This window comes from Emydura macquarii, unplaced genomic scaffold (genome assembly GCF_026122565.2).
Source record: "Emydura macquarii macquarii isolate MOO-44397 ecotype Brisbane River unplaced genomic scaffold, CSIRO-AGI_Emac_v2 contig_561, whole genome shotgun sequence".
NCBI lineage: Eukaryota > Metazoa > Chordata > Testudines > Chelidae > Emydura > Emydura macquarii.
The window spans coordinates 12,546,248-12,570,275 of record NW_027130698.1 but is presented as its reverse complement, the minus strand read 5'-3'; the positions used below and the strand labels follow the sequence as shown (position 1 = coordinate 12,570,275).

Here is a 24,028-nt window from a genome sequence, read left to right as displayed (position 1 = left end):
GGCCAGTTTGAGATCAATAGGTGAACTAGATGGTGGTTTTTAATACGTCAAAGAGAATGCAGGTTTTTAGTTAAAAATGAGAATTTCAAAAGTCAGCAGAGTAATTTACTCTGTGAAAAAATGTTCTTAATGCTGAAGAAACTCTAAATGTCTCATCTAAAATCTAAATGTCCAATCCTGCTAGATACTGAATACTGAAATAGGTGCTCAGTGCCAGAGTTTCTAAGTATAATTGGATATAAAATAATTTGGCAGAAAGTCATTTTCTTCCTTAAGAAGATGAACTGCTCTCTGTCAAGGAAGGAAATCAAAAGCCAGCACTGTTCACACAGCTCAGATGGAAGATTCTCTTATAAGGCTTATGCTGGCTTCAGTCCAATAAAAGGCCCAATCCAGCCAATCCTGAAAACACTTACTACTGATTGTAGTCCTTACTACCTAACCTGAGTGATCTGTAGGATTATGGGCCTGATCCTGCAGATGCTAACAACCACAGTGATTACGGTGGTGAGTAATGCCATAAACTCCCAGTAGTAAGAAGTGAGAGCTTAAGGCCTGTAAAACAGGCTAAGGCCTAAATGGAAAAAGCCGAGTGAACAGAAGTATAAGGGGTCAATCCAGTTAACTGAAACTGGTACAGGAAAGTGCTGATACTGCAAGATTGTAAGACTGCCAAAATATTACTAAAATATGTAGTAGGTATAAGAGGTACCAAGATACTAACTCTCTGAAATGACACTTTTATGGATAGAAATGATACATGGAGTGGCGGTGCCCAAATCAGCCAATCAACGGAAAAAGGTGGTATTAGACTACGTCAGAATGGTGGCAACTACCTCCGTGAAAGGGGGCAGAACGAAAGTGTATGTAACAGTGTATAAAAGAGGGTGTCAGAGGGAATACTGGCGTCCGGTCTAGGGGATAACGGAAAGTCCTGCCGTTGGGTCGAGACCATTGTAATGCCGCCTATGCGAAACTGACCCAGAGATACTCTGCAAGTCATTTCTCATTGTGCCGCACGCAATAAACCTGGCCTGGGTGCCTTCATTGCTCAGCTAATCTGTGGTCGTGTCGACTCATTCGATCGTGAGAGCCATCTCAGTTTCCTGATCAGAACTGGGACAGCATCTACACAGGGACACATGCACGCAGCCTACACTGATAAACATCGGTGACCAACATACCGATTACCACACTCCCAAGCACTATGCTGGACCGCAAGGACCCAATCTAATGTCCACTGAAGCCAACAATTTCAATGGACAATGGACTCAGGAATACATGTTTTCAGGATCAGGCCCAAATACACTTCAGTACTTTGATTTGATACTTTACAGTACTGCACAGCATTTTAATTGAAAGACAAGTAATTACTGTGATTATATTTCAACAGCCTGTGCTGAACTCCAACGGTGTTTGAGGAGGGGGTAAGTGATGTGGGAGTTTAGAGAGAGAACTCATTGGGAGGTGAAGGGGGTTGGAAATAATCAATACTTTTATTCAGCAACCTTCCCAGCAAGTGTCGTGGGCACTGCACAATTGACATCTGATTGCAAGAAAAAGTAACGTTAATTAAAGCTTCGTGCAATACAGTATGACAGAAAAACAACACAGTAAATTAATTTAATAAAAAAGCTCTGGACAGAAGCCAGTCAAAATCCTGGAATCTTTGTGGACCCCAAGGCATATTATATGAATGGGTCTGAGGTAACAGGAACCTTCTCCAAATTCTTACCCAGGCTAGGCCTCAGCTTCAATCCCCAAAGATTGCCCTTCCCCCCAAAATGGATCCACTGCTTCGTGCAAATCTCTGGCTAGAATTCTCCTGTATGAATTTCACCAAACACTTCAACATAACCTTGTTTAACTAAACTCCACTCAGATGGAGCAAGGAGAGGTCACCTGACAAGGATGCACTCTAGGGTATTTGCTCTCCTGTTCATCAGAAACCCTTTTAATCTGAATGTTTCAGATGCCTCCCAAACATTTTGCCTCCCAAACATGGGATACAGTAGTCCAGGATAGATGGGCAGAAAGATCCAGTTAGATAGACAAATTAAATAATACAGTAAGAACATTTAAAGGATTGCTTCCGCATCATCAATAGGTGTTTAAAATAAAAGAACACCAGTGTCTTTGCTTTAATGAGAGCTAATGGAATGCTTGTTCAACAGGCTCTTAAAACCTAATATCACGGAATGCAGATTACAAAAATATACAAATATATTGACCTTGGACAACTGTTCTGAAGCCCAAGGCTTTTGTTTGGCACTGTAAAATGATACATTAACTGCTTGAAGCAGCAAATCAATATATCTTTGAGTAAAGTTGGAAAAATGTAATCAAAACGGTTAGGCAAACTGAATTCACTTTATCCCACTTGGCAAAAAATCAGCCTCCAGTCTGAGGGCAAGTATAATCTTGCCTTCTAAAGCCTAAGGCAATGAAGCCAAGAAATACTGTTTGACTGTGTACTTAATAACATTATCCCAGAGTGCTCTAAAAAATTATCCATAATGTATGTTCAATGAAGGAGCAATCATATGACCTGATGGGCAAAGTCTGTACTGTATATCACATCATGTAATTAATTAGAATAATTCTGTTTTAAAAAGAGGTTAAGAATCATATTAAAAACAAATTTCCCTACCAGTGTTACTACCAATACCTTTGATAATTAAATTGGAAAAATATTAAAAACGGATTTTTTCTCCCCATTCTTTATGCTAAATTCTTGTTGTGCTTTTCCCTTAGATCTTGGGGAGAGAGAATATACTCTGGGTCAGTTTCACTTTCGATTATAGTCACTTTCTATCATGCTCCCATGCACTAGTACAATTCTGCAATGTTTGAGCTGCAACTACTGCAGGAGAACATTTATTTATTTAAAAACCAATTTCTGTTGAATTACATTTAAAAAAAATTAAATGTTTCTATTGATCTTAGGGTCGAAAAGGCTGTATTTGTAAAATCTAAATTTGGGACCATGTCCCCTGTAAGTGTCCTGTCAAGAAGCACATTCCTGGCCATGATGGGAACGTCAAGGGGATATTCAAGGCTAATGTGATATCTGTATCACCATAATACTGTACTTGTTTGTTATGGTTGTTAGCATAAAGATGCACCTCCAAGGATTGTTACCTTGTTGTGGTAGAGAGAGTGGCTTCCATGTTCTGATAGAACCTCAGGGCTATGTCATCTGGAGCTTAGTGCTCCTGGCAGGGTTGCCCCTAGGCGAACAGGTCTGAAGGGAAGGTCTCAGAGCTTGTCTACACTGTGGGCTCCACGGCAATCGATGCAACGGTATTGATTGAGCAGGTCGTGAAGACCCTTTCAGTTGATGGGAGATGGGCTCTCTGGTCAACACCATTATTCCACTTGCCCAAAAGGAGTAAAGCTGCATTGATGGAAGGGTGTCTTTCATCGACGCAGTTCCCTGACGGTGCCACAGTACATCAGTGTAAGTAGCAGTGTAGACCAGTCCCCAGGCTAAAAACAATCCATTCTATCAAACTTTAAAATCTTCATGAAGGCTCAAAAATGACCACGCAAACCTCACTGGGTTAGGGATATCAAGACCCACCCATAAAGCCAGACCTGGAGGTGGTGTTAGGTGAGTGTCTGGTGGCTGGACCACCCATGTAACCCGTCCAGGCTTAGCTCAAAAAGGCAACACGGACCTACCTTTTGGACCCACCACCAACAAAGCAAAGAGTGAGGGCTGGGTGCGTGCTTTCCAGTCTTTCTGTTCCCTGAGGAGAGTTGTCTGCATTCTTGGCATTAAGTTGAGTTCGTTCAAGGTGGGTGTTGGACTCCACCAAGGGTGCATCCTCTCCCCACTCCTGTTTGTGATCTTCATGGACAGTATATCAAAGTGCAGCTGAGCTGGAGAGTGAATCTAGTATGGGGACTTGGAGGTGGCGTCTCTGCTATTTGCAGATGATGTTATTCTTGCTTCTTCAACCTGTGATCTCCGACACTCATTCGAAGGCTTCACTGCTGAGTGTGAAGCAGCAGATCTGAGAATCAACACCTCCAAATCAGAGGTCATGATTTTTTCCCAGAAGAAAGTGAACTGTTCTCTCCAGGTGAAGGGGAAGCAGCTGCCCTTAGTGGAAGAGTATAATTATATAGGTGTCTTGTTCATGAATGACGGTAAGTGGGACCAGGACATTGACCAGTGGATTAGTGCAGCAGCAGCAGTGATTTGGGCACTGTACTGATCTGTGGTGGTTTACAGGTCAATCTACATCCTCATCCTCACTTATGGGAGGACAAAAGGACTAGATTGCAGGGACAAGCGGTGGAAATGAGGTTTCTCCACAGGGTGGCTAGGCTGACTCTCTGAGATAGGGAGAGGGGCTCGGCTATTCAGGAGAACCTCGGAGTAGAGCCACTACTCCTCCAGATCGAGAGGAATCAGCTAAGGTGGTTTGGGCTAATCAGCTAAGGTGGGTTTGTCCTATGGAACTATACTGAACACGTCCCACTGCAGGAGGCCCTGAGGCTAACCCAGGACACACTGGAGGGATTATGTCTCCTAGCTGGCCTGGGAATGCCTGGGAATCCCCCAGGAAAAGCTGGAACCTGTTGTGGAAGAAAGGGAGGTCTGGTTCTTCCTACTCTCCATGGTCCCACTGCGACTCTTACCAGAAAAAGCAGCATAAAGGAAAAGAAGACGAGGAAGCACAAAAACGGTGCTTTCCATTTTCAAAGTGTTTTACCAACACAGTGAGTAGGGCTGAGCAAAAATATCCTGTTTACATTTTTTTTAATGCAAAATGGAACTATGAAATGGTTTTTTCCCCACAGTCTGCTTTCTGCAGAAAAAATTTGACTCATTGTCTAAAACAGAAAGCCAATATCTTTCTAGCTGAAAACTCATAATTATCATTTTTCAGACACATTTTTTCCTTCCTCCTTTTCTCATTGGAAAATTTTAATAATTTTTTTTCTTCCTTTCTGTTGAAATTATCTGTGATGGAGGAGGAAAAAAATATTTCCCAACCAGCTCTAACAACAAGCCAGATCCTCACTTGGTGTCATTATATTAGCTCCACTGTAGGCAATGGAGTTTCTCCAATTACACCAAATGAGCATCTGGCCCAAAGAATCTGACTTGGGTGTCCCATACTTTGAAAACATGTCCTACCATGACAATGTCAGTGAGACCTGAAGTGCTTAGTACCACGCAGGTCGTAAGCAATTAGACCTCATAACACCCATGTGAGGTAGGTAAACAAGTGTTATAAATCCTATTTCCATACATGCTCAGGAAGTAAATTCCTTTGCCACTAAGAAAATCCTTGTTTAAGTCAGAACTCAAGAGTTCCTGGCTTCTAGTCTTATGCTCAAGACCATTTATCCAAGTGAAGCAGACTATTCATCTGTGATTAAATTTGAAAATCCCCGGAGGAGCATAGATGCTAGATTTAAGGCTCTGATGTGATGAATTAGAAGGGCAAATTATTTCAGGTGTTTTTAAATCCCCAGAATGATATGCTACAACTTAACTACTATTTGTCTATGGAGAACTGGATATTCTATATATAATTTATTTGTCTCATGTTTGGTAAACAGTCACTGAGTTTAACCAATATAGAAACATTTGAAATTTGCATATTTTATCATTGTTGCATAAAAAAAAAAAGAGTTGTTAGTTAAGATTGTTTAATTGAATACTACTCCACCAATAAACATTTTCAAAATCTAATGAGTGTCTGATGCTTTGAACAATACTATAATAATTCTGGACCAAATTAACAGCCGATGTAAACAGGCATAGATCCACTGTAGTCTAGATTTACACCAGCTGAAAATCTGACCCTTTATTCGCTCTTATACATACATGAGACTCATAATGCTTTGTTTCATTATACTGACTTTGATATGTACATTAAGGCTCGTAAATGTTAGACTTAAATAGACTAATATTGTCAATTCTAAACTTCCTTTAAAAGAAAGCAGCCAACCCATTAGGGAAATCCAGGAGAATATTCTATTCCAAAATAATTAGCACTATAAAGACACTGCTATGAAAACAGTACATTTGTTATTATGATTTCATGTACAATAAACAACCTGTTAAGAAACAGCATCAAAGACTGATTCCGACAGAACTTACATTAACATAAATTAGGAATTATTCCACCAAAGTCAATAGAGAATATAGGTGTAAATCAGATCAGAATCAAGCTAAATCTGCCTGGTGGAGCTGGTCTGAGAAACTTTGACGTCACCCTAAAGTACGGGACTATGCAGTTCTGTTGAAAATGAAATGCACTGGAAGTCAAGTTACTTTTGCTGGAATTTTTTGTGAAGGAAATTGGGGGAGGGGGGGGGGGGAGTTCCAACAATGTTAAAACATGCTTTTGACATTTTTTTTTTTTTGAATGAAATATTTTTGGAATGAAATATTTCACTTTTTTGTTTTGATATGATTTTTTTCATTGAGATTTTTTTAAATGTGTTATATGACCATAGAATACAAATGCTGAAATAAAAACAAAATGTTTTGACATACTCTAAATAATGTTTTGTTCCTTCACAGATGATTTCCAAATTGGAGGGTTGGTTCCAATTCAGAATTAAGCCAAATTTTGAAATCATGCAATCCTTAGTGAAACAGAACCTCTGTACAGCCCTACTTCTTAGTAATAAAGAATTTACTCTGAAAACTATACATAGAATAGGCTTTAAATGTTTTGTTTTAGGCATCTGTTGATCTTTAATAATATATAAATTTGATGTCCAACAAAATAGCCTTTCCTCCGAACAGAGGCAGCTGGAACAGATAAATTATTTATAATATCACTACTATAACACTTTGCACTTATTTACCACTTTCCATTCCTTTCCAATATGTTGTAGAAAGCCTACATTAAGTGGAAACATGGACAAATTGCTAAGCAGACATAGAAAAGAATATAGGGACAAAATCAGAAAGGTTAAAGCACAAAATGAGTTGCACCTCATAAGGGACATATAAGGCACTAAGAAGAGGTTCTTTAAATAGAGCAAGAGAAAAACAAAGGAACGTATAGGTCCTAATGGACAAGGAGAGCTAATAACTGATGAACTCAAAAAGGCTCAGGTGTTTAATGATTGTTTTGCTTCAGTCTTTACTAAAAAAGGTTAATGGTGAAAGTTTCATTAGAACTGGTACATTTCCATGAAAAGTTTCAGTTTCGCTAGAACCGCATTTTCCGACAAATACATTTAATTGGAAAAACTCCTTAGCAATAATCACATCCTTATTTTACAGATGGGGAAATCAAGTCAGAGAAATTAAAGTGATCTCAATGTAACAGTGAGTGAAATTCTTAAATTAAATCTTAGGGCTTTTATTTCTTCTACAAGAAATTTAAAAAATACTGTAACTCGGAACTAATTAACAACTTTTAAGACTTCCTTTTGATATCAATCACAAAAGTGATCAGTGATAGAATATTTCATTGCTGTAAGACTAACACACGTATTAGAGAACTATCAGTGTTTCATATTGCCATAAAGCAGAATCATTGTATTAGATAATGTCTCTCTCTAGTCTTTCAAATGCATCTTTAAAATATACTTCTTACCAGCATCTTTCAACAATTAGCCACCAAAGATAGATGGTAAAAATAAAAAATTGCATCACTTTGAGATTCCACCTTTACTTTTTCTGTCACTTATCTTCTGAACTGTATTGTCTGTGCTTGATTCAGATCCTAGCCCAACGTTCTTTGCATATTCAATACACCCACTGTCTTCAGTGTAAATTGTAGCTGTGCTCAAGCCCTCAGTTTGTTTTGCAGCGTTCTTGGGATAAAGAGCACGTTTTCATCAGTTTTATGCAGTGTAATGCACACTGGTTGGTGCTCACTTGGTAACAAAGGGCTTGATTTTCAAAAACACGTACAAACAAGAGCATGCATATTTTATTTTTCATGTCTCTGATGGATAACTGTTGAAAGTCACCAGACAGAAGCGTGTTTGCACCTAGTTTGCACACATAATAGTCACATATGTGTGCACAAATTGAGTATTTTTCAGGCACAAATGGATATTCAATGCATCTAAATTGCATAAGCAAATGTGTACATTGCATGGGCATTCCTTTTTGCACAGACATTGCTTCCCCCCAATTTAGCCCAATAGTTTTACAATACTGTAAATATTAAACAATCAATACTACTACAAATGAACTAACCCGAAACAAACTAAGAAAACAAATCCATTTTTCTTTTTTTCCTCATTTATTTACTTTTTGCATTTTACTCATTTCACCTTGTCAGTCACTTTCATTCTCCATTTCTATGCCTAAATTCTGGACTATTCTCTGGATTCACTCCAGGGTCTCATTACACCTCTGTCTCACAAACATTTCAAAAAAAAAAAAAAGTTATTGGGAAAATAAAGGAGGGAGGAGAAAAACAAAACCGCCATCCCCCACTTTTAAAAAAATAGACAACCATAATTATGGATCCGAAAAGTGGCTGGTACTTTCTCTTTAAAACAACATTAGAAAAATCAGAGTAACCAACACAGGAATAAATAATCCTGCCATTCTCAGACAATCCATTTTCTATTCAGGTAGACATGTTCTCTGATAATAAAAGGTAGTGTGGATCTCTCTATTGATTCATAATAGCATCCCATAGTAGGGCAGACTAATCCCACCTGCACTAGCAATTTATAGGCCTTTCTCAACTGAGCATTTGGAGTACTAACTGTACTATAGTATTATTGTCAGAGGAAATGATGTTCTATTGTTATAATGCCTGGCAACACAATAGTAGGATTTATGTCCATTTGAGGACTTCACAGGGGCTAGACCCACAACTAATGCATCAAAGCTCATCAGTCTCTGAATCAAAGATCATAAATTTATGGCAAATGATTGCAAACTGTAGGGATTTATCACCATCTGTATGCAAGTTAAAGGACTCAAATGAAATATAGTTGTGCGAGGACTGACAGTCGACTGACTTACAGTACAATCCACCGAGCAGCCTGCAGGGCTGGCATTCTGCAAATAGGAGATGGAAAGGTGAAATATAAAACCAGTAATTTGCATCTATATAAACAGAAAAAGACTAAGATCTGTTACAATCAGTAGCACATAAAAAAGGAATGAGATGCCATCCTACTTTGGAATATGTCATGCATTTGAATATGTTTCTTCAGGTTCATTTTCTTTGACACTGGTCTAAATTATGCTGAAGCACCTTTCAGTTAACTGATTATATGGATTGATAATATCCCCTGTGTTCAAATAATTTGAATCTTTTAAGCCCACCCTGCCCCTCAGAGGGCATACAAAACAGATGCATAACTAGATACATAAAATCCCTGCTAGCTGTGCTAATGCATAAATAAAATTCCCTGTGCAAAGAATTACAAACCGAATTATACAAACAAACTTGAGTCCCTGATCTTCAATACCCAGAAGAGAGTCCAGCACTTCCTTAAAAATTCATTTGTTCTTTAATTAAGAAATATACTTATTTCTAATTAATAAACCAATGGTATAGTGTAAATTATATCCAAAGCAACTAAACATTTTAGCTTTGATAGTTGTATGCCTGGATGTGTATTACAGTGAAATTATGTTATTACAGGATTCTCGTTGTTTTTATTTTACTACATGAAATGCAACAGCACAAATATGTCATGTGTTCCATATGCTGGACAACGAACATTGTTCAAGTCAGGTGCCTGTAACTGTTGGTATATTATTTTGTGGAGCTGAGGGAGATGACAGGTCATTTTAATCTGAGGCGCAGTGAACAAACCAACCATTTATTCACACACAAAAAAGAAAAAAAAGTTAAACAACAAAGGGCTTTTTGCAATTTCTTCAAATTCTGACACAGCCTCAAATTCTGACCTGTGTTCCTGAGGCAATCTGGAGATTTTCCTCAGTCTAACCTTTTTCTGTGGAGAGCCAAGCGTAATTAAACCCTGGAGTAAACTGTGGATGACTGCTTCCAGTCTTTTATACAGAAGTTCTTGTTAGCTGCAAATTGCTACAGTTAAGATTATTTAAATTTGCTCAAGATGGACCAGCCTGGACACTGGCTTAGCTGGGCACTTTTTAGGGACAGGATGCTCTAACAGGTCTTACGCATCTCTAAAGTCCATGGTTTCAAGATTAGAAAACAGGAATTAACTCTATATCTATATAGATATCTTGTCCACCTAGCTGCTGTTGCAAACCCCATATATTATTTATATACACACATACATACTTTGACCTTGTTGGAGATTTGGGATAAAGGGTGATGTTCATACATGACTGCTTGTAGGGATCCCTGTCATAGTCCAGGACCACAGTCCATTGTGCTAGGCACTGTACAAATGCATCAAAAGATAGATATATGTTACTAGGCACAACTGCAATACAAATTATTAATTATTATTATTATTAATAGTGATAAAATAATTAGTAACTGAAGATTCATGTGTTAGAAATAACGAAACGGGTTGTCCCGGGGACGGATTGGGGAGACGGAACCCTTTATTGCCTGCTCGTTCTACCTCGACACCGTGAGTGAGCGACGGGGGGTTTACTTTACAATTCTTTTATCCATAACAGTATGTAAATGTATACATTTAGAGCAACTCCTCATAGACCCTTATTTGGTTACATTGACATCTATAAAATAAATATTAACAACTACGTAATGAATACAATTATACCCGCTCCTGTTTGTTGTTTACAGGATTACCATACAGAGGGCAGGCACATCACCTCAAAACCTATTAATTTTACACTAACAGGAGAAGTGAGAAGAGAATCACACTTTTTGATTTTGGGTGCTGACAGAATATGACCTTCAAACTGGGACCAAAATATGGTGACGGACAGAATCAACAATTCTCTTTACAACGTGGTTGGAATCCTACAATTGCAATTTATGACCAACAGGGCTATTTTATTTTTTTACTATCTCACTATATTTAGCAACATTCCTGCACCATGTAAAACATTCCTACAGTGAAATACTAATGTGCAAACTTCCACATTAATTATGAAAATTAATTCTATCCCTTGGGGATCTTCCTTTGGAAATCCATTGGAAATACTCCTGCTTTTTCGGTGAACCCCTAAAAAAGTATTCATTGTGATTCACCATATCACAAGTCACATCAAAAGAATGCAAAATGATTTGATTCTCACTACAGAGTGTTAAACACAGAAAATTGCTTTTGATATTGTCTTCAATTTGTTCTTTCATTGTTTTAATATAAGACCATCATTAGTATCAGCAATACTTGAATGGTGTAATTTCCTTAAAAGGACAGTTTAAGACTACCAACAATGTATCTTACTGCTTCATTTATATTTTCTTTAGTTCTTGATTCACGTGTTACATATTTTGTTTTCTCATTACAGCCATGAACTCCCTATTGTGAAGGGACTGACTTACTGCTGGCGCTTCCTTGTGGCAAAGTGTGGCATAGCAGCTCTCTCTTTGCTGATCTCTCCTCCACCTCTGTCGTGACCTGCTTCTTTCTGTGATTTGACCCTCCACCGACGTTTCTGTCTTATTCTGGGGTAGTCCATGAACAAAAAGCCAGGGGAATTAACATAAATAAACTGAGTTAATAAGAAACAAAGGGAAATGATTCCTTCTCAGGGTGTGTCAGAATCTGGCCCTCATTTCCCTCAGGGAGGAACCTTCGGGCAATGGTTGTCTGAGAAGCTCCTCCCTTCAGTCAGCCTTTTCCTTGGGATCTGAGGGTTGAAGATCTGTTCTCTCCCCTGGTTTGCCAAGAAGTGAGATGCCCTGCTCCCTTCTAAGCTCCTCCTCCGGCCTGTACATGTCTCGCAGGTGTGGCAAGGCTGAGTTGTCTGAGCCTAGAATAGCTACTTAACCTATAGTCCAATGTGAGGTTCTTGCATCCCATCATGTTATATTCAAAATGGTTTTAAAAGTACTGCCCCTAAAGTACTTTGTTGTAGGCAGTATTCTGTTCAGTGAAATGTTTCCACAAAGTTTGCCTCTCACCGTAAACGACTGTATATTTCGCATAAATGTGTCCCACAAACACTTTGCAGTGTTCCCAGTCTCACTTGGAGTGAAATTCACCCCACCACAGAGAACCAGCACAAGGAGTATGTGCCACTTAATTCCCGCTTGAGCCTTATTTTGTGGATTTAAGTGGTGCATAATCCTTGTGCTTGTTGTGACTTTCTCCTTCTTGTGCTAAGTTTTTTAGTTGGTTTTGGGTCTGAAATCAAGAACTCCTCCATGGTTTCAGCCTTCCAGGAGGAGTTTCCTTATTTTCAAAATACAGCGGAAATGCTGTACTCCCAATACACGTGCAGAATGTTAGTAACTTCTGTGATTGAAAGAATGCAGGAAAGAAGGAGAAATGCAGTCTTGACACTGGTGGTAGGATAATCAGAGGCCCTTAGAAAATACCTGTTGCCACTTTATCCTGGTTTCACCTGGTCATAAAGAAAACATTAGCCTTGAATGTGCTCCTCTGCTGGAAGCTTTTTATAAAAATTGTGTCTTTTCTAACAGCCAGCTGCAGGAAAGCTTTGAAGAGAACCCCCATAGTTTCCCCCCAATGTTGTTGGAATTACAAGTCACAAGCAAGAAGTAAGCCTGTGGAGCTCACCAAATTCAATGCAATTTTAGTCATTTTAAAGCTGTTTTTTTCTGCAAATCAGCAGATATGCACTTGGGGGGGGGGGGGGAATATAATCCTCGAGACATACATCAAACAAAGATGACTGCAACAACATGTGTACGGGGTAAAAAATAGTCTAAATTAGTCTGCCAACTTCTCCAGATATATCTTCATGCAGATTACCTTTGCCAGTGTCTTGATTTTCACCTTCCATATACCATCTCATTTCTATTAATCTGTGCACCAGCCTCGTTATTATTAGGCCAACTGAAAAAAAGGCAGCCTTGCATGCTGTATTTGATAAGAGGAAACTGTCTTTATAACCCAATTTTCATTTGTCTGAATGATAGCAACATACAATTATGTAGCATGTGGCTATCAATAATACATGCTCAGTGCGCTAGACCCTTCCTCATCCCTTATCCATTTTTACAAATTATTATTTTATGATATTGAACATTCCTCTAGGCTACTGTGCACCACTTTAAATGTCCCTTTTATTTTAATAATTATTTACAGACATCTTCTATCAGTTCTGCTTTATGGTTTCTCAGTTGAAATGCCACGTATTTAGGCTCTCGTGCTGAATGGAAAACAAGTTGCTGTTTTTAATGCAATTCACAAGCAATTTCTCCCTCCCCCGCTTTGTGGTTAGGCTTTTAACCCATTGGGCATGTAACATGTTGTTACAAGTTGCATAATCAAGTCAAATGTGCTTAGAATCATTTCTGCTAAATGCCTCCAGCAAATGAAATGAGATGGCAGTTAAATTCATTTAACCAGCCCGAAGTGAAAAAACACAACAACTTTTCATCAGATGGAAATTGTCAGAAATTTCCAGATGACCATTCCCCTGCAATCCATACATCTATTTGACCTAGGATTTGCAGTAGCAAGTGGGTTATCAGTCTGGCGAGGTCTAGGGTGGTAATGGACAACCCTCCTTTCTTTATGGCTGCATGGGACAGGATGTCAAAATGATTGTAAGAAGATATCAAAACTTTTCCCTGTTGTAACATAAGGTCACAAGATGAAAAAAGGTTATGAATCAGAGCAGTATAAAGTATGACGAGCTTGATCCAAAGCCCACTGAAGTCTGTGGAAAGACTCCCATTCACATCAATGGAGCAGGCCCATATATTCAGTGCTAATGTTACACACATTCACTCTCTTTTACAGGAACCAGGGAAAATAGAAATCACTAAATTACTACACTAAAATAAAACAACTGAACAAAAATTATTTTTCAAGTACAGGTTATCCATAAGCATCCACCAAACTTCCAGTAAGTCCAGGATAGGACACTTCTAATGGAAGCCAAGTTTGCTATGATTTTAGAATTGCTTTTGTAATATTTTGACAGTTGGCTGGTCCCGAGAAAATGCCCACTCTGCACAACATCAGAGGTATCTTACGTTAGTAACCATAAATTAATTCCATGCAAGAAAAATGGTTAAGAAAATATATTTGTAGAGCACCTTTCATCCAAAAGATCCTAATGCACATTACAAATCATATGATAAGCTCTGATTTAGGTTTGGAGAAGTGACTTCCGTTTCATGTATGCATAATTTTGCATTCACAAACAACTGGACACCATTTTTTTCTCCTTCCATGAGATGAAGAAACTAACATTGTAGAGATGTAAATAACTGTTTGTATGGGTTCATTGTGGGTCCAAAATAGGAAGCACAAATATTAGTGAAGAACAAGATTGCACTCCCTTCACTCCACTTCCCCCAAAATATCCAGGCTAGATTGAGATCCAGTTGAAAATTACATCGAATCACTTCATACATCAACTAAAATAGAGCCACTTCTGGGATTAAGCATGACAACTCTGACAGTGCATAATCACACTAAACAAATACAAATATGCATATCAACTCCTAGTTGAAAGATATCACACTTTGAAACCTTGTCTTGCCTTCAATTCCGGTACAACGTGGCAAGGCACAAATTTATTTTACAACTCTCCACAATAGATGCCAGTCTTTTCACTGTAAATCAATTTCCTCAGACCTTCTTCACTAAATCCTGTCTACATATCTCTTCTCATCAGCCTTTCAGCTGAGTATTTAGTACACCTTTTTTACACATTGAAATTCCTTTTTCCTGTTGAACTGACCCGCAGACTTGAAAATACAAATACAACTCTTGTGTACTTTAAAACCGATTATAATAATCCTATTTCCACAACTGTCTTGATCTTTCCGAAACTTGCTATGCAATCCCTTGTAAGTCAACTCAGCTATGTATGAGACACATAATACTCTACATGACTTCTAAACTTTTAAGCAATTTAATAATTTTGCCTGGAAAACTGTATTTATATTTAACTCTTTCCTTTTCAGTGTAGACTGTCAGCCTGGCACCATTTCCCTGGACGGACTCCAGTCCCAGATTTCAGGATTGTTTCTGGGTGCAAGATATTTTACTCAGCACATTATTTGTGTTTGTGCCTTGTTATATGCTGGCATTCTGAGATCTCCGACCTGGTGGTTCCATCAACAGTCCTTCACTATTCCTGCTGCTCCAAATTTCTGGACTTAATCGTTCCATAGTTTGCCCTGAAGTACTGTACAATATCATCTTTATGGCTCTTGAAATGAGCTAATGGACCCTACTCAATTTTGATCTTCAACTTCCACTACTTGCCTGGGGCAAAGGTGGTGTTCACCTTCTGTACACCAAGATGGTTGCATGCAGACTTTCTTCTTTAATTTTCTTCTAGGTTTACTTAGGGAGGATGAGGTTTCAGGATTCTATCTTTCCACCTGGATAAGCTCTGGTCTTCATGGTCAAAGCTTCATTCTTTAATGCATAACTGACTATCCTTCAGCCCTTCCTCTGTCAGAGCACAGCAACAAAAGAAAACTGGCAGCCCCTCCTAACACCGTCCTTTCCCTAATGCATGGAACATGTGATGGTTGGAAGTGCTGATCTGTTGATATAATTGACATAAAAACATAGGAGTTTTTTTGTTAGACAGCAAGTTTAATGAAGTTTGGGTACATGATGCTTTTTGGTACCTGTTGGAGGTAGCACTGAAAGACAAAGCCTTATGGAATATTGGATCACACTCTTGGCATTCTTGTAAAGTTGTAAAGGAAGGCAAAGATCTTTTCCTTTCACTTTTGATTTCCATACTTTTCCGGTTTCAAGTGGATTGGTCATGTCATGATGCAACCTTACCTGTTACTAAACATTGGTTTTGGTTGCTAGTATAATAATGCTTGTATTCTTTCTTTTTAATATCTTTAGTACCAAAATGGGGGCAAGAAGTGTGACCTGATATGCCTAGGGCAGCCCACCAGAAAAAGCCAAAGTCAGGGCAGGCTGCAAAAAGGAGAGCAGATTCTCTCAAAACTGGTGGCTAACACTTAAGTCAGATTCACAAACAGTGCTCCTGATTTCCCACTCTGGTTATCAAGAAGCCCCAAACAAATAAATACACATCCCCCTTTATTAATTTCAGGCTCTGGTTCCCAATCAGCAACTAGGTCCAGTAAAGAGATAAATTATTTAAAACTCTATTCCCTTTATAAAATATTCTTCTGATCCCCAAAGGATCTTTGGATCTTACCCAAAATATTATGCTGCCAAGCAAAACTTTAGTACCTAAAACTAAAGGTAAATTATAAAAGAGAACGAACAAACAAGAAGAGAGATGTTAAAAAAACAAAGCAATCAGATACATACACATGATTTTAAAGTCTATATATCAGGTTCTTAGCAATATTGGTGAGTTTGCTGACGTGTACAGTTCCTCTGGAGTACGTCCAGTACCTGGATGGGTCTGTCAATCCTTTGTTTCTAAGCTCCAGTTGTAGAGAAGTTGATCCAGAGGTAAAAAGCAGGAATGAAGACAAGATGGAGATGTTGCAGCTGCCTTTTATATTCTTTGCCTTGTGGCTTGTCCTAAACACAAGCTCATAGCACATGGGCATGGAAAAGCACTTGGAGGCCCCTGTCCACAGGCATGTTTCTACATCTCCTGCTGACTTATAAGCATAGACCCTGGCTTCTCTCCCTGGGCCATTGTATAGCGGATTGCCCTTGATGGGTCATCACACAGGCTTGATAGTGCTGATGCTAATCTGCCTGTGGGTGTCACCCAGTAGCACAGCACAAGTTTTAGATACAGATATATCACACTTATTTATAACTTACAATACAAAAATGATACATACATATAGATAAGATTATCAGACCTAGCAAATTAGGACTTTTCCAATGATATCTTATATGGCATATCTTGTCAGATTCAATGCAATTTTGTAATATTGGCATCAATAGTATTGTAAATGGTCAGTCATATTTCATACAGCGTCACAAGGAGTCGATAATTAAATTCAGCAAGGAAATAAACCTCAATGAGGATAAATTCCATAGAATACTGGGATGAAAACTGGCTTGGTTTTGACCGAGTTAGCACCTGTGAAAAAGGCATGTAATGCATGCAGGTTCTTCTTTTTTTTTCTTTTTTTAAAGCAACGTTAGTGTGGTGGAGGGTTATTTGTTTGTCTTACCTGCGCCCTAATGTTAAAAAGGAACCACTCAGGTGCACATGTTTTGCTTCATATTCAAAAGTGTCTGAAGTTTTGTGCATTGAAGGAGCCAATGTTCCTATGGTACGCTAAAGCAACATGCCGAACTGAGGGGGTCTGAAAGAGCTGTACCTAAGTTGTTACAGTCTCTTAAAATGTGCATTTACTGAGTTGGGGCACCACAGGAATGCTGACTCATCTAATGTGGTCTCTGCTGGATACTTGCCTCTCTCAGCGCTTGGGCTGACAACCTCATACCGTTTGGTTATATTTTAGTTTATTCTGGTAGTTTTTAACGACATCTACTGATTTACAGCCTTCCACTTATACAAATCTTAGAGCTGTTTTCTCATCAGGATGTGAAGTTTTGACAAAGGAAAGTTAAATCCACAGTTATCTTACTTTTCCCATCTCTCTCTCTCTATCAGAGATCTGAAAGATTTCTTGTTCAGATGCATTACCATGGCTGTGCAGCTGTACTTTATGCTTATATTAGGGTTCACTGCACAACCTATAAATAAAAGAAAACGCATTCTCTTAGCATTTTGTCTTGTCACGTAGGACAACAAGCCAAGTCAGGATTTCAATTGGCTGGGGACAGTAATTATAGAAAGATGAGATGCATTGGCTATCGAGATCTTCCACAGCACGTCTAATTCATGATCTCCAAAAAATTTGACAACAGTTAGGCATTGGGTGTGCAGAGACCACTGTCTATCCTGTTGACCAATATTGTATCCTTGTACTCCCATATTTGTGTCCTTCTCATGTCTCTTGTCTTATACTTAGATTATAAGCGTCTTAGGATAGGGACCGTCTTTTTGTTCCATGTTCACATAAGCACAATCAGATCCATCTCCTGCCAATGTAAAACTGCAGCATGAGTGCACTGGCCATTCTAATTTAATGTAAATGTTGCAAACAAAAGTCCTTCCACAATGCCCCCTGGAAGACTATTTCACAGCCTAAGAGATTTCAGGTTGATTTTCTTAATACCTAGCCAACATTTTCTCTCACTCGGTTTTCTCCTAATCACCCAAGTTATAGTCCCTTTCACCACAATGACTAAATATTTTGAAACCACCTAATATATTTTTCCATGTTGATCATTCTTCTTTACCGTAAGAATTAACAGAGACTAGAACATGCCTCCATTTTAGCAATGAGCAAGTAAAAATTCTCAGTTATATCTTCCCCAAATAAGAGTGTGATGGGGTGAAACCCTATCACAGGCCAGAAGGGAGTTAATAATGAATTAATTCTGGCATAGGTACAATAGATGTACCCAATCAGTCACTCCTCTGCCAGAGAGTCGGGAGCGGGTTGATAACTTAATGGGCACCTGGGCCCCATGAAAGGAGAGAGAGTGCACTCTGAAGGGAGGAGCCACAGAGAGAAGAGGCTGAGCTGAATTGCCAGAGCTGGGTCTTGAAAGCGAGCAGACACCTCAGAGAGACTAATTCTGGGGGGCCAGTGCTCAACATCAGAACTGGGGTAGAAGAATCTGGAGTAACTGAAGGAGATTGAAGATGGAGCCAAGAGAAGGGTAGATGTGTTACCAGACTCTGATTACTAGCTTGAGCTTTTGTTGCCCCCAAAGGGATTTAATTTAGAAACTTCTGAACCAGAGGGCTTAACTGCGCACAGACAGATGGCCTGCAGGGTGTGCTAGAGACATAGATTCCTGCAACATCACACCCTGATGCAAGGGAACAACTTAGTGGTGAGTGCGCACACTAACGAAAAGTAATTGTCAGAATGTAACCTGTGCAATGGATAAAACTGTGTCTCCATTACCAATTACTTTTTGTGTTTATTTCTGGAGGTGAAAAAAATAAAATTAAAAAGGATCCTATTTTCCCCTTGCTGAGGAACTGAGGGAAAAGTCTTCATGATGTATTTTTAAAGCTAGGTTTTTTTCAAAATACTATAAATACGGTTTTATAGAAATTTGCTTCCAGTGGTCCTGAAGTCCCTGCCATCTGGTCTACATTCACATTCTTTACAGGCTTTGTTGGTTTCTATATTTGAAATCAACTGTGAAGGATGTTGTTGTTAACCCTATGATTCCTAAACAACACAAAGCTGTCTGTAGAAAGCAATGGAAATCATTAGCAGGCATTGTGGCTGACAGGTTTAACTATGCATACTCAAAAACTGCTTATGCTGCAGTTTAAATTTTAAAAAAATGCATTGAAACTGGCCACTTATCTCATTAGGTAGTCATACTCAGTTATGTACTATTGATTGGTTGGCACAAAGGAATTTCAGATGAACTCTGATAGCTGTGCATATGCAGTCAATAACCATGAAACTCTTGTTTCATTAAGGCCATTACAATAGCACGCAGGGGAGGGGAAAAGGAAGGGGAACATTGGGGAAGGTTTCTTTTGGATTCTTTACAGTTCACTAAAATTGGAAACAAGATCAGAAAACAGTTGATTTTCCGCTTGGATAACTATACTATACTTCTAAACAGGACTCTAATTTATCTCCGGTTAGAATGAAAATATGGCCACTCTTTTAAATTGCCCTGTTGGTTTTTAGCCCGCTTGTTAAATATTGCAATATTCAACATTACACGTTTATCTTAATACCGCTCTGTGTTAATCTTATGGGATAGCAACTTATAATGCAATTCAAGTCCTAAGCCAAGCAGCGAAACATAACCATGTACTAGTACATATAATTGCTGAAATGGTTAGATGATTTCGAGAAGCTCCACCGATAAAGTTTGAACAAAGATTAATATATATGCTTACCAAAGGTTTAATACATTAAAGAGGGAGTACAAAATGGTTTCCCCTCTTCACATTAAACACAGCACACACCCCATTTTGAAGTTAAATGAATACAAGTTGCTCATAATAGTATAATATATTTGATTGCAGTCTTCATCCTGAAAGATTCTAGTATGTCTATAGACAAATCTCTTGAAACATAGGACAAGCCTACAGTTATCACTCAACCACAGCTCCCACTAAGGACTACAAGACTTAGCTCTTTATTTGAGATATACATATCTATATCAGTAAATATATAGACATACAGATGTATGGCCCAATTTTAATCTCACACCACTGTCAGTCCAGTGATTTTAACAAGCATTTCTCCTAGTTTGCACTGATTTAAATGAGATCAGAATTAACTTGTTTATATATTCTGATTATATAATTATCCCTCACAACTGAAATGGGGATACCTCTGTGGTGGAATGCTACAGCTGTTTAACAACTCACAGCAACATTACATAACGTCCGAGGACAGGAACTGAAGAGAAATATATTGAGTTATAACTGTAGACAGAATTTAGATAGAGAGATTGGATATCCAAGTTGGAATTGGGCAAGGACATCTGTGCTAAGACTCCCTAGTTTTACAGGAAATGTCATGAAAAACACACATGACCATCATCAAATCTACACTAGAAATGATCAGAAAATTTTCATACCGGCTCTAGTCTACACAGTATATTTTTATTTTACCAGTGTTCAGATATGTACGATGTTGCAATATCTCAACAAGTCCTACAAGACCAGCATATTTTTCAATACATATTCTATTTATTCTTGTCATTTACCTACCACAGACATTGCATAAACAAATAAATCCTGCCAGCAGCCCATCTGACTGTGAACAGGTGGAGTTCCCACCTGAAATGAATGTATATGCAATGCGTTTAGTCCCAACCTTAATCCCATTCTGGGTTTGTCTCTACTGATAAGAACAACAAAACAAAAACCTCAGCCTCAGCTTCCTTCTCAAACTATGTTGTTTCTAGGATTTCCCTGAAGCATCCCAAAGACAATGACCCTGTGCCCAAAGCCAGGGAGGAGTTAATGAGCCAAACCCATCACACAGAGTCAGCAAGTGTCTTTCTGCAGTGGAAAAAATGTGCAGGTATCAGACGGCAGAATATAGTTTATAACATACAGTAGTTTACAAAAGCATGAATGAAATCAACATACCTGTAGGAGACCCTTCCATGATGTGTCCAACATATGGTCCTTCCCTGAAGATGGGCCTGTTGTCATTCTGATCAATAACAATGACATCTAGAAGGACTGGTCCTTCAATACTTTTACCACTGACATCAGTGACCTCAACTTGCAGCTGTATGAGCAAAGAGAAAGGAGAAAATGAATTAGTTTATTATCATGACATAAGCACGGAGCAAGGAATAGAAGAGCTTATATCAGTCTTTTTACTGGAACAAGCCTCTGACAAATGTAGTACTTCAGTCTCAAGGAAGATTCTCTAGGACTGGGCTAGAAGCAAAATAGTTTTGAGTGCAAGCGAGAGAGATTCATGTGGTGACTCCCATTGGATAATCTGCAATCGATTTGCCAAATTTCCTAAAGAATGCAGTGAAGGAAGGGAAAAAAGAAACAAGTTGGCACTAATGAAGTGAATATTTGCTTAGAATCAGTCACTTTATTTCCTTCAAAGGGAAACATACAGTACCATGTATACAATAAATTGCAAGGTCATTTTAAAATGAGTATTATTAGACATAAGCAGGGTGTTATATGAAAAAGGTAAGAATAATCCTCTTGTAGACTAAATAAATTACGTCCTTCATGATGGGGTGGAGTAAATCAGCACCAAATTTGATTCAATCTCTATGTATTTTGTCCTGAAAAGAAAGGCATGTAGGAAATAGCTATAATGATAATATTTCAATTATGTTATGACATGAGTTTCATATCACATCACACCACCACTGCTGACTTCAACATTTCTTTATGTATCCCCTTTATTTATTTAGCAGAAATGGGAAATTCTCTGTGAAATCAGCCGCCACTATTTCCTTGATATGTCAAAATCCACAGAGCACACCTCAAAGATGTGATGCAGCAAAAACCTGAGGCATGCAATGCGAGAGACACTCCATGTCTAAGGGAGGTGGCTTTTCTTCCAATGTAATGAACTGCTGTTTCAGCCATGAACACAGAGGGGTGGTGATATCGGAGGTTCATTGCAATCAATGCCTGTTTCTGCATCCAGGGAATAAGACTTTTCACACAAAAAGCAGGGAAAGTGAAAGGAACCATTTGGATCTGGTTGGGATTTTGGACAAGAGTGTCAGAAACAATGCAGTGTTAACTGATTAGAATTAAAACAGAACTTCTGAACTAAATGTTTGGGATTTCTAGCATAAATTGCTGGAACAACAAGTATTCTGGAGATAAAAATCTACAAAAGAGGTTCACTGAGACTGTAGTCAATGGTTATTGAGCAAAACAAGTGTTTTTTGACTGCATGGAATGAGGCTAATATAATAGAAAACGATAGATCTGATGTCCTTTACCTTGAAGGACATGGTGGGGTGTATGAATTGTGCTTGTTTAGCAGCTGAGGGTTGAATTGTGGCCCTTTGAAAGGTTTCACTATCGGGCGATAAACATTCTTAACAAAACCTTAGAAATCTCCAACACTCAAACCTTCCATTCAGGGTCCATTTTCAGGTTTTCCTTTCATCTTGATCCTGCTTAACAGACACAATAATCTATCAACTGTTACTAGTATGGCAGTCCTCCAAAAATAGCCTGCCTGTTTTCAAGTTGTAGGCTCTGGGATGCCAATTGGATTTCCAGTTGAGAAGGTGGAGTTAACATAGGCTGCTTCTTGGTGATTCTTTTGGTCACAAAGTGTTGCTGTTTTGAGAACAGATGGCTTGCAACCAAATTATAAGAAAAGGACTGGGGATCTCTCTGATATTATACATAACTATTAGCTAAACTCTGAAAAAGAGTAACTTTAATACATAGCTATTAATTTCATGGGTTGTCCCCAATTCGTTGTCACTTCCTAATGCAATTTAAATTTGATGCTAAATTCAGCCCTGGGGTATATATCACACTAATCAAGTGTGCAAAAGCCTCCGCTTACAAAAAAATATCTAGAGCATGGCTGGGGCATTGATCAGAATTGGTCTGAATCAGCACAGTCTTCATTAAAGAGCCTCTTATGGACTCTTGGCCTGAAACTAAAGTTGTCCTTCCCAATCACCACCACATTGTTTTGATGAAAATGGTACCTGCCCTCCATTGGAGCTAAATCTCACTCCACTGTATCTCACCACCACCCTCTGATTTTTATAACAAATTATTTTCCAACATGATAAATATTCACCTAAAACAACAGATCAATGCCACGCTTGTATCTCTGGTAAATTCATGTCGTATTTACATTGACAGAAGGAGATGTTCTAGTGTTTTAGTAGTAAATGAATATAGAGGATCTGATTTGTAGTTGATGCATGCATGTGCAAGCAAATTTACCAATTGTCTGCCATGTAGTCAAGACTTGGGCTCCAATCCTGCAACACCCATGCACTGTCAACAGGGATCAGCATGGGAACAGCAGTCCACCTTACTGCAGTCAAAGGTAGGAGCAGCGATTCAAATGGGGACTGTTTTGTAACATGCTCATTTGAGCCGATCCACTGATCTAGAAGTTCACCCCTCAAATCATTATTAACTATTCAAATAAACAATAGTCATTTTACAATCTAGGAGTTACTGCTAATCCTAATACTAAACACGTAATGTTTTCAAAGCATTTTACACATATTACTTAAGTAAGCCCCTCAGCTAGCCTTGGCCATAATTGGTGAAAAGGGTCACTTGATATTTTTCATAGGATTTTAGAGCCCTCGATTATTTCGTTTTCAAGGAAACATTTGGTTTAAATCCACAGATCCAGATCCGTTTCTAGCTTGAAGCAGCACATTTCATCCCTTGCCTCCTTCAGTCCATTGCCAATGTCAATAGCCTCTTCATTTCCTTTTCCCACACTTGTTTTCCTGCCTTCCACCTTGCTTCTACCCTGTGTGCAATCCCAATCTC

General features: G+C 38.6%; 1 protein-coding gene across 12 annotated transcripts in view; it reads right to left on the bottom strand.

The window, feature by feature from the left end:
* Positions 1-24,028, bottom strand: part of CDH13 (cadherin 13) — a 689,068-nt gene that overhangs the window by 261,333 nt on the left and 403,707 nt on the right. For 8 of the 12 annotated variants that reach the window (XR_010918351.1, XM_067540161.1, XM_067540162.1 and 5 more), the window contains one exon: positions 21,146-21,290. Coding sequence is in view for 10 of the 12 variants with exons in the window: in XM_067540161.1 (XP_067396262.1) it covers positions 21,146-21,290 (145 nt within the window). In the remaining 2 variants the exon portion in view is untranslated. Of the gene's footprint in view, positions 1-9,515; positions 10,334-10,412; positions 11,538-20,611; positions 21,056-21,145; positions 21,291-24,028 lie in introns of those variants that run through there. The other 4 variants (XR_010918352.1, XM_067540167.1, XM_067540170.1 and 1 more) reach the window with 4 other exon arrangements.